Source organism: Platalea leucorodia, assembly GCF_965183815.1.
Source record: "Platalea leucorodia genome assembly, chromosome: 7".
Taxonomy (NCBI): domain Eukaryota; kingdom Metazoa; phylum Chordata; class Aves; order Pelecaniformes; family Threskiornithidae; genus Platalea; species Platalea leucorodia.
Window position 1 is genome coordinate 23,545,498 of NC_138829.1, and position 11,532 is coordinate 23,557,029.

General features: G+C 43.8%; 1 protein-coding gene across 1 annotated transcript in view; it reads left to right on the forward strand.

The window, feature by feature from the left end:
* Nucleotides 1–10,831, forward strand: part of STON2 (stonin 2) — a gene marked incomplete at its 3' end in the record, with an annotated part of 83,927 nt that extends 73,096 nt beyond the window's left edge. The window contains exons 7-9 of the mRNA XM_082317348.1: nt 1,338–3,173; nt 9,402–9,604; nt 10,748–10,831. Coding sequence (XP_082173474.1) covers nt 1,338–3,173; nt 9,402–9,604; nt 10,748–10,831 — 2,123 coding nt within the window. The remainder of the gene's footprint in view (nt 1–1,337; nt 3,174–9,401; nt 9,605–10,747) is intronic.
* Between the last annotated feature and the right edge of the window lie 701 nt (nt 10,832–11,532).

The following is an 11,532-nucleotide window of genomic DNA, read 5'->3' on the forward strand; positions in this document are numbered from 1 at the left end:
TCTGTTATGGTTGAGGCAGAATGGAAATCAAGCTCATCTTTTTTGGGAATTGGTAGCAATTTAAATAATGACTTAGTTTGATGTTGTTGTTGTTGTTAATACTGTAAAATATGCTCACATCACGTGTACAGCCATACGAAAGTGCTACATTTTACACTCACTTTTCTGCTCGTACTGAAGAACAGTGACTTGTATAAAACATGGGATCTATAGATCTATCAGAAACAAAAGGCACAAATGCTAGCACTGCTGTATCATACGTAGAACAAACCCATGGTGCAGATGCAGAGCATTACTTCATGCTGGCTGCTCCTTTTGAGGAACACTCTGATTCATTAGCCCAGTGGGAAGAAAATGGGAAGAAAACCCTTTAATTTCTGAACTCTGAGAATTTATTGCTCATTTTGGAAAACACCGTATTAACACTGCTGCTATCTCCTCCAGACAGACCTGGGATTGAAGTAGCCCAGTATGATGCAGGCTTCTGGGAAGTGTCTTGGCAGAGCCCGAGACTAGGAAAACAGCAGTCAAAGGTTCCATGTCCTGACAGAGGGTGAGGACAGCTTCCACAATACAAGTCAAAAATATGTTTTTCCTTATCCTAGCGTACATCCCTAGATCACAGCTTCTCCAAGAGATTTTTCAGAGACATCCAAGGACTGGCAGACTCTTTCCCACTGCGTAAGCCAAAGAGTCTCTGCTGAACACATCCTGGGCAAAAATGCCACCTGGGCACCTTTTACGGTGCCTTCACCATATCCCCATGTGCTTTTGTGATAACAGCAAATGTGCAGACAAGTATGTGGGGACGGAGTGGAGAAGTGCTCTTCCTCAATGTTCATTCCCTCTCCCCACTGGATTCTTCTGTAGAGCAAAGGGTATGGGGACAGAAAGGAAAAAAATGAGAACAAGGCAGAGAGGGAACAAAACAGGCAAATGACAGAAGATAAGTGGAGAGAAGAAATGCAGCCTGAAAGTTTAGAGAGGGAAGCTTTAAAAAATCACTGCAACATGTGGGCTAAGTTTCTTTTTGAGGTCATTAGGTTTGAATGAGAGCAATACAATCATTGCTGTCATTCCTTTCATATTTCTTCCTGCATTCCTTTTCTGTGTTAAACTGTTCATTTAAAACTGGCTGAATCTATTTCTTCACTAATTCTTGCCAGACTCTCCAGCGTTTTAGCCAAGTCTTTTGATTATCTTTCTTGCCCAGCATATGAATAGGCCTTTCTTGAGCATGCAAACTATTGTGCAGACTGTTTTTCTTTTCGTGGAGAGAACTAGGTGACTTCAGAATAATTAGCTGAAATTTCCTCCCCTCCCCTCTTTTTTTAAAGACAATTCCTCGTCTCTCCAGGAAGATGAAGAGGTAGATATGGAGGCTGTCAACTGGCAGCTGAACAACACCTCCATGAATGGGCATTCATCTACCCCAACCACAGTTCGCTTTCCCAGCTGGGTGACTTTTGATGACAATGAAGTCAGTTTTTCACCACAGAACCTTTCTCCCTTGAAAACAGACACCCCACCTGCAGAAACACAGACTCCAGATGTTAACTTCAACCTCACTACATCCTTTAAGAAAAGAGAACGTCCTAAAAGCACATTGGGTGACCTCTCCAAAATTAAAAAACTAGATCTCTCCTCCTTAACCAAGTTGCCTTCTGTTGAAACACCACCATGGAGTGCTACTAATCCCTTCCTGGATGAATCTCTGCGAGATGTCCAACCCTCACCGATCAATCCATTCAGCTCATTCTTTGAGGAGCGAGACAGGCGTTCCAAAAGTTCTTCTGTCTCCAGTGCTCCAGGCAAAAGCCAAAGAGACTCTCTCATTATTCTCCATCAAGAGCCTGATACCATCAGTTTCCATGAGGCAAACAAAAGTGTAGCCCACACAGATGCTGTAGAGCAGCTCAAGCAACTCCAAATTGGAGACCCAGATCATGTGAGCAGCCCCACCTTGCCTGATGATGACCCCATAATGCCATATGATCTGGATACAGCCTTATTTAACCTGCCGCCAGCTCAGCCAAAGGATGGATGGCCAATGATGCTCAGGATCCCAGAGAAGAAGAATATTATGTCATCCAGGCACTGGGGACCAATATATGTCAAGCTGACTGACAGTGGATGCATACAGCTTTTTTATGAGAAAGGACTGGAGAAGCCTTTCCGGGAATTCAAACTTGAAATCAATCATGAGATTTCGGAGCGCAAACTCCAGAACTATGATGAGAATGGAAGGATACACAGTGTGCGGTTGGACCGCACAACCTACAAGGAGAAAAAGAAATATCAGCCTAAGCCAGCCATTGCTCACACAGCAGAAAGAGAGCAAATTATCAAGCTTGGGACTACAGATTATGAAGACTTCCTCAGCTTCATCAGTGCTGTGCAAGACACACTGATGAACTTGCCAGCCTCATCAACAGATCTGAGCACAGTGGGACTAAACTATCAAGAAGAAGAAATCACGGTTGATGTCAGGGATGAGTTTCATGGCATCTTGGCCAAAGGAGACAGTGTGATTCTCCAGCACAGTGTGCTGACCCATATCTATGTTCTCAGCTTCCTTTCTGGCCTGGCAGAATGCAGACTGGGCCTTAATGATATCCTGATCAAAGGGAATGAAATAGTTGCAAGGCAGGATATTATGCCCACTACTACCACTAAGTGGATTAAATTATACAGCTGTCGGTTCCATTCATGTGTGGATGAGGATATGTTTAATAACTCCCGTATTATCCTGTTCAACCCCTTGGATGCCTGCCGGTTTGAACTGATGCGATTCAGAACTGTCTTTGCTGAGAAAACTTTGCCTTTTACTCTGAGGACAGCTGCCAGCATCAATGGTGCTGAGGTGGAGGTGCAGAGCTGGCTGATGATGTCCACTGGGTTCTCTTCCAACCGTGACCCTTTAACTCAGGTCCCTTGTGAAAATGTGATGATCCGCTACCCAGTGCCAAACGAGTGGGTGAAGAACTTCCGCAGGGAGAGCGTGCTGGGGGAGAAATCTTTGAAAGCCAAGGTGAACAAGGGGGCCACTTTTGGATCAACCAGTTTGTCTGGTTCTGAGCCAGTAATGAGAGTCACTTTGGGAACTGCCAAATACGAGCATGCCTTTAATTCCATCGTATGGAGGATAAACCGACTGCCTGACAAAAACTCAGGTGAGTGGTGCATACCATCTCTGCAGGAGTAAACTAAAAGGAGTTATGTATTTTGGAAGATAGGGAATACTGGGTTTACATGGTGAGGGGTAAATCCTCCTCTGTAGTATACCAAAGGACATCAGTTAGTTGCATGAAGCATTTATCTGACCCTTCACTGCAGTAGTTTTACATATCCTACAAACATTGCTAATGTTAAAAACAGGTTTAGGTTTTCCGGATGCAAAAATATGCCTTCTGTCTCTGCTTTTATGAGTCCATTATGGGACTTAGGCATCAAACATCCCTGTGTGCTTAGCACTGCTATTGGAAGCAGGGCTTTTTCAGGTGACTTGCAAAGGCAAGATAGTATGCTACAGGGCTGAATGACAAGACCAGATAAAACGCTGTAGTTCCAGCACATGTGATTTCTTTTCCATGCATTGCCAAGCATACTGGGCCAGTGCTATATATTTCAATGCGTATACCACAACTAGTGCCTAAAAGGTGTCTGGAATAGGGATTGTAAGAGGACAGAAGATACTGTGCAACCATTTAAAAAAAAAAAAAATCCAAACACCAGTTTGTGGCTGTGTTTCTGCACTCAGTGCAGACAGGTATATACAGCTTAAATCTGAAGAGCGAATACCAACATAAAACCCACAAGTCTTTGTGTTTCTAGTAACATATTCATAATTAAACATTCAAATAATAGGAGCAAGCTACTGTTCCCTTTGGCCATCGCTGCCAGTCATTCCACTTCCTGCCTTTCATCCATGGAGTGCAATAAAGCTAGACAACTCGGGTTTATTTTTATTCGTAGTGAATTCTACTTCTTGATTTGTCCGATCTAGACTAGCTTTTTACAAATGAGATTCTTTTTTTAGTATTAATGCTGTAGTAATGCAGCTGGGTGACTGGGTGGGTTTCTGTATTCAGTGTTCCCTGAAAGTTCAGTGTTGCACCAGATTTGGCACTTTCTAAGGACATATGTTTTTCCTGAGTTTGAGCTATAGTGTCAGGAAAACAGTGATCTAAGTCTTCTTAGTCTTTTGGATCACATTTCAGCCCAAGGACACCAGCTTACACCGTAGGTTACAAATTTGGAGGGATATCACTGACAAAAGTGAAGGCTCCATGTTTCCTGTAGTGTGAGGCATAAGAAGACAGAGCTTGGAAACTCAAGAGAAATATCGCAATGAAAAATTAACCTCAGGCTGTTTATGAGCAATAACATGCTTGCGAGGAAAAAATCTCACTATGCCATCTGCATGAGCTCTGGGAACGAGATGCTGTGAAATTGGGCCTTTCTGTGGCATCTTCTCTCCAAAGATCTCTGTATACCATATAGACATTACAGCTGGGGAAACAAAAGCCCCCAAACTTTAACACAATCGCAGAAGAAGTGGCAGAACTCCTGGCTCTACTGCTTCCTGCAAGGTGACGCTCCCTTACCCATCGCAACTTTGAGGGAGATGTTGATCTATGTCTCCCGTTTCCTTGATCTCGTCTCTCCCAGCATGGGGCTTTATTATGTATACCCTGTGTCAGGGGGAAATGCATCACAGTCTTGGCGCTGCTGTTGGAGCCCTGCCACAGAGCATCTATCCATCAGTGTCACCGTGCAGAATGCAGGGCAGTTAGTATTTGTTTACATCCTGAGAGGAAGAGAGTGTCCTCACCCCTCCGGTCAGGTCAGATGTAATTTCAGGGAAAGGAAGGGCCTTGCAAGCACTGTCTTGGCCAGGACACATGAGATATGTGAGAGAGAGGGAATCCCAAAGTGATGACAGGGCAGGCCAAGTGTGGTTTAAATCTAACCTTGCCTCTCAAGGACTATTTACATTTCTTGATAGTACTTGTCCCATAGTTTTCCTTACTCAAAGTATATGGCAAACAAAGAGGGATATAAATGGTACTCAAAAGCATTGATTCCCACTCGTTAGATTTGCCTGATGGACCACATACATACACTTCTGACCATGATACTGATGCGTGGTCTACTCCCAGCCTTGTGCATGCTTGGCTGTATCCAGCCCTACCCACAAGTCATATAATAACTCACCTCCACCTATTTGCAGAAGTCCCTATAAATGATGCAGTTCTCAAGCACTAAGTATAAAAATATTCCTGACTCACACTTCGTGCCCTCTTACTGTGGCACTTGCAACTCACGCCTAACCGCTCTGGGTTCTCTGTAAACGTCTGGTCTGCTAATGAACTGCTCTGGTGCCTGGGACTCCAGAGCAGGAGAGAGGTGGTGGCATCACGCTGCAGCTGGTGAGAAATGCTGCAGGTAGGCACAGTCTGGAGACAGGCTCCACCCTGCCTCCAGAGGCCACACAACCTGTCCACACGACCTGGGGCATATGCATTGCATGACTCCCTCCAGCACACATGCCTATCTGTCAGCCCTGCGTGTCTATCAAAGAAGTACATACGTAGGCACAGACTTACTATGGGACCCTTTGTTCACCCACATTGTGTGCTCTGACACATCAGTCCCTTGCAAACGCGATCCCAGGAACTCCAGAGGTCTCCAGGTAGCCACTTGGACCTCTTATGTTTCACTCCATTCCCCGAGTGCAGGCTGGTGTGGGCTCTGTGTAGATGTGAGGCGTATGACACCATCAGCCCTGCCGGTGGTCTGCCCCGACAGCCAGTCCCACAGCCCTGCAGGGCAGGAGGGCCGGTCCCTCCCGAGGCTCACTGCTTGCGTTCAGGTTGTAGTATCCTAGCACCCAAATTGTTAAGAATTATTTCAGCAGCTTCACTGTCTTATCCAAATGTTTTATCTTTGTGCTTTCTAATGGGATGGGGCCCTTTGCACTCTCACTAGAGGATCTTGTTATCAGCACTGTCTTATTTTGTAGCCAAAGCATCGGCTTATGACAGGACATTGAAAAGCATATGACAAATGAAGGACTGTGTGTACTCTGACTATGATTTGACCTGAGAAAAAACTATGGACTGGATTCTACTGAGCACGTTGCTGAAATCCTTTCCAAAATAACTTGTTAAACTTTATTGTCCTTCTCACATTCGCAATTAATATGATCAAAGCAGTTGATAAAGAAAGCCTATTTACAGGCTCTGCAGAGCTTCAGTTGCAGCTGGCTGGGCTCCACACATTTGGTTTTTTTTAATACACCAGCAGAATATTAGGAAAACATCCACCCAGTCTTCGATCGTGGGAAAACGCTCTTCCAGCAAAGCAGGGATGTAGCCTCTATGCAGAGCCTTGGATGTGGATATTTGAACTTTGGCCTAGTTTGGCTGTAGATCCCAGGCATGCTGCCTGGTATACTTTCTGAAGTAAATTAAATCCTTTAATCCAAACATGTTGGGACATCAGGGTTGTTTGGAACAGATTCCCTCCAATCACGGTAACGCATGCATATATATGAATTATATTATCAGATGCTTCATTGTCAGAATGAAATGTTAGTAGCTCAAGGAAGCAAGAGATGCAAAACCAAAAGCAGTCTGTTGATTTCCTCCTGATTTTACTAAAAAGTGTACCTGTCCGATAGAGAAAGAGCTCTGAATGAGCCTGTTGAACAAACAGAAAGTCTATGGAAGTTGTGCCTTGTGTGCCTCACACTCGGGACACTAATGAACAGTGACATGCTTGGTATTTTTGCAGTAGCTTTGGTGGAGGAGTTGCTTTCTTAATCAGTTCATCTGGTTGCCTACCACGCTGAGGGTGTTTAAATTAGTAATTTCCATAGTTTATTGAGTGTTGTGCGTGGTCTTTTCTGTTAGTGAGTACTCTTACTAGAAGAAATAAAATCATTAAAAATTGCTTTGTTAATTGCATTGCATTAATTTTTTTTTTTTTTTGCTTTTTCCTCATTATTCCCCCCCTTTTTTATTGGAGCTTGTGAATATCCACCAACATTCAGGTGTGTTAGAAGAGTGGTTGCTGGTTCCATGTGTCCAGTTGAAATTATGAAGTTTAAAAGCTCAGATCTCCGAAGCACCTGTCACACAGAGTGCTCAAGCCCAGTTAAACACTTCCCAATGTTACCTTCACATGCGTCCATCCCAAAAGCAACTGAGGACATGCCAGCTCAGGAGTGTAGCGGCACAAGTTGAACATTTTTTAGCTGTGGATGTGGCTTACACCAGGGCACAGAGCCACCTCTCCTGGGCTGCTGTGGGCCTCCACTGCAACCCAGGCAGTCTGAAGGAGCAAGCAACCCGCGGCAAACTAGAGGAGAGGAGAAGCATAGCAAAGCAGATGAGCAGGAAGGATTACAATGAGGAGTCTGCTGAGACTGGTACAGAGTGAGGAAAGAGATACGAATGGATGGGAAGCCTGAGACTGGCAGCTGGTTGCCAGTACTAAGTGCTGAACACAGAATTTTTGAGCCAGGAATGACTCATTTTTAGGCATCTTCATAACGCAGTGCCAGAGAGCAGTGATGCCCAGGTATGTGCAGCGGCACCCGAGTGTCCCATGGCAGAGGCTGAAGTGCACTGCTGCCACAGGTGTGCCCACCACAGCCAAGCTCAAGAACTGGGCAGAAGCAAAAGCCCTGCGGTGCTGGAGGGCACAATGTTCTCCATGAGAGCACATGGGGCTGCTGCTAGCGCATGGTGGGTGGGTGAAGGTCTGCTGTGCACCACTGCTTTTTTATCCAGAAAAAGTGTGCTCCAGGTATGAAAAGGAAGCGCTGTCAGAGAGAGATCCCATCTCACTCTAGAACCAGGGCAACTCTGCTTGGGATAATTAATCCTGATGAAAAGCGGGTGATGTATTTTAGTGCTTGCAGAACTCTAGCTTTCAGATCTGCGTGATACTGCACCCACTCGTTCATAACTTGGCTCCAGCTGTGGTGCTGCATATCTCTGTGGTCTCTGCTGAACTGCATAGCCTCTTGTTGGATTTGCTGCACAGACATAAGTTTATAAACCTTCCAGTTGTGAGGAAATTCTGGCTAGACTGTTTGGAACCATGAGGCTGACTCTAGATGAAATTTTTACCCAGACTTACACCGGAAATTTTTTTCCAACTCTATTTCAGGGGTCAAGGGGGATCTTGCAATGCCTAAGCCCTCTAATGACTGCTCAATTTCATCATGTTGGGACAAGTAGTATCTCAAAATCCCACATTTTGCTTCTCAAGCTTCAGCTCAACAAGGCTGACTTTTGGGCTAAGCTCTGGATGAGGAGCTGACTTCTTTTCCTTCACAGGCAGTGTTTTCCTCCTCTTCCCAGGGGGAGCTTCTGGGCTTTCCCCACCCAGTTCTTTTTACTCTGCCTGCCTTCTTCCTTCCTTGTCTCTGTCCTGTACACCTTGCTGAGCTGTATAGAGAAGAACTTTCCCAATGAACAAGCAGTCAGAAATCCTAAAGCCTGTTACAGTGGCAGACAAGGATTCCATTCATTTATTTATACATCACTTTCATTTACACATAGTTAGATAATAGGATTCCTTCAATCAGAAAGCCCAAGGTGGCTTTGAAGGCTCTCATCCTCATTTTGCAGACAGAGAAACTGAGGCGCAGACCTCAAATGACTTGCCCAAGAGCTTAGGGAGTTGGCAGCAGTCAGAAATAAAACCAACCTAGCTTGACCTAGTCCCTACTTTAATTTTTGAACATCACTGCTGTCCAGCAAAACAAAGGGTAAAAAAATAATAACAAAGGTTATCATTTACAGATGACAGAGCTAAATGTGGTTACTTCCTCACCTTGCCATCTTTAATGACTTTCTCATGGGTTAGAGTAAGGAATAAACAGTTATTTCCAAGCTGTGCACAAATTTGCTTTTTGAAACCAGAAAAACTATTTAACCTTATCGGGTATATTTTTTTTTTTTTGCTAAAAATGGGGATAACAATTTCAAATAAATGTGAAATATCTGCCAAATCCTACCTTTACTTACTATCAACACATGACATTTCAGAAGGATGTGCCACAGTGTACTTAGCATGTTACACACACTGGGGGAATCAGAAGAGGGGAAATACATTTACCCTATGGTGCTCGATTTACATCTTATATTTACACCCACTAAAAGCAAAATAGAGTGATCGGCAGTCCTTTTTGCTGTTTATTTTGTTTAATTCCTCTGGAAACTCCAACGGTATTGAAGCAGGTAAGAGACTGTCACTTGCTACAAATTAGTTCACCTAGGCAGATTCTGGGTTTCTTGCGGTTTTGTGATGTTGCTTCCTCCTAGATGTTGTCTTTTTTGATCCATCCAACACAACTTCCGTATCTGTTTGCTCTCTTTTTCCAGCTTCTGGCCATCCTCACTGCTTCTTCTGTCACCTAGAGCTTGGCTCTGACCGGGAAGTGCCTTCCAGTTTTGTCCGCTATGTAGATGTGGAATTTGACATGCCCACCACTTCTGCGTCCAAAGCCACTGTTCGGTCCATCTCTGTTGAGGACAAGACCGATGTGAGGAAGTGGGTCAACTATTCAGCACACTACAGTTACAAGGTAAAACTGAGCATGTGGCAGTCACCATGGTTACTTTGCATACTACATTGTCTTGAAAAGTGTGGGCAGAGAAATAAAATACCAGGGGCAGATGAGGTGGGAATTTGGCACATGCCAGGCTCTGTGCAGTAGCTACCCATGTGCAGCCTGTTGATTCATGGCAAACAAGCAGTGGATTATCCCTCAGCAAAGATGGAATAAACTTGCTTGCAGTTGCTTTGTGGAAGAGCATACACACAGCCAGCTACTGGGGATTAGCTGATACGGTAAGAGTGTGAGCAAGGAGTTTTGCTGCTCTTCATAGCAGCTACAGTGGGAGTGCTAGAGTGGGAGTGCTACAGCAGACAAAAGGATCGCATTATTTCTGCGCTTAAGTATTTCTGCTTCCTGCCTGCCCTAAGGAGAGGAGCAGATGGGAAAATGCAGTATGTACATACCTGCCAAGAATCTCAGTATGCCAAAATTTGCATGTTAGCTGATCACTCAGCAGAGAAATTGGCATCCTACCTGCCTTCTTTAAGAGCAATGATGAGAGATACTGAAAAGATTCTCATGGCAAGTATTTTTAATGGTAATTGTAATTACATTTTTAGTAGTCTCTTAAATTCCCTGGAGATGCTATTTGATCTTCCTAAGTATCCCTTTTAAGAATTAAACATTGGATTATCCCTGAGTTTTCAGAGGTGTTGAAATTTAGAACACAAATGTAGATATGCATTTTGTAAATTAATCTCTTTGCTTTACGCATCAGTCTTTGCAGAGTTTAAAAGTGAGGCTGGTTTTCTGCTGTCGCTTAGGAAGCCACTTATCCTCTGCAGATTTGGTTCTGGGTTTGGATTCAGAGTACAGCTGGGGATGGTAATGAATATAAAACCGTGTGAGACGGGTTCTCTGCATGATATTATCTCTTCTGGAAATGACGTCATGACACTGTTGAATCATAAAACTGTTTGGATTAGACTGAAAACACTTAGAGTAAATCAAATCCAGCTTTCCCTCCTCAGTCTATTTCTCTTTACAACCCTCTTAGTTTACAAAGAGTTTCTTCATCTGAGAAGAACACTAATCACCATTAAGGAAGATTTTTGAATCTTTTGTTTTCCTTTCTCATTACAAATGTTGTCCCTCTTTTTACTCTGCCAGGTTGAAATAGAGCAGAAAAAAAGCTTGAATGAGGATCTGAAGGGAGAAGATACTGCAAATGTCAATGAATGTACTACACAGTGAAGGAAGATCAGTCTGCAAGTCCCAAGAGGGATGGTCAAATTAAGAGACCTGGAAGAAAGGACTCGCAGGGTTTTGGTATTTTTCTTTAAAAAAGGATGGAGTACTACTTTTAAAATAATGCTCTGAAGAGTATTATTTTTCCTTGTGATGATCCATACTTTGAGAAGAAGCTCATCAGTGGTTTGTTTGGAGCGGACCCATGGGCTTTTGCTGGAATGATTTAAGTACAGTTGGGGTATAGACAGAATGACTCGTATTACAGTCAAGCCTGCCTTTTCTGCCTCTTCACCATCTAGGTTCTGCACTGAAGTATGGTCTGGCCACCATCACAGCCAAACCAGAAAGCAGCCTTTCTCTCACTTACAACCTTGCCCTCCTACATTAAGCAGGTTTTTTATATGCCTGTTGGTTTGGTCATTGGCAGATTCACTTCCTTCTGAACTGCCAAATAAAACCCAGAAAGCATCAAGTGAAAAATGGTATAAAATCTCTTTTCTGAAGTAGTCAACAGAATGAAAACCCTGAGCATCATTCTGGAGAATCAACAAAGTCTGCATCTTAAACATAGTAAATGGTCAAGCAGATGAAGTACAGACAGGACAGCTAATCGTGTAGCTGTTCTTCTCTTCACCTCTTCCTGTCTCATCCCCCGAACGACAACGTGTCATTGTGCACATTTTCATGGGGTCTGCACAAGTTAC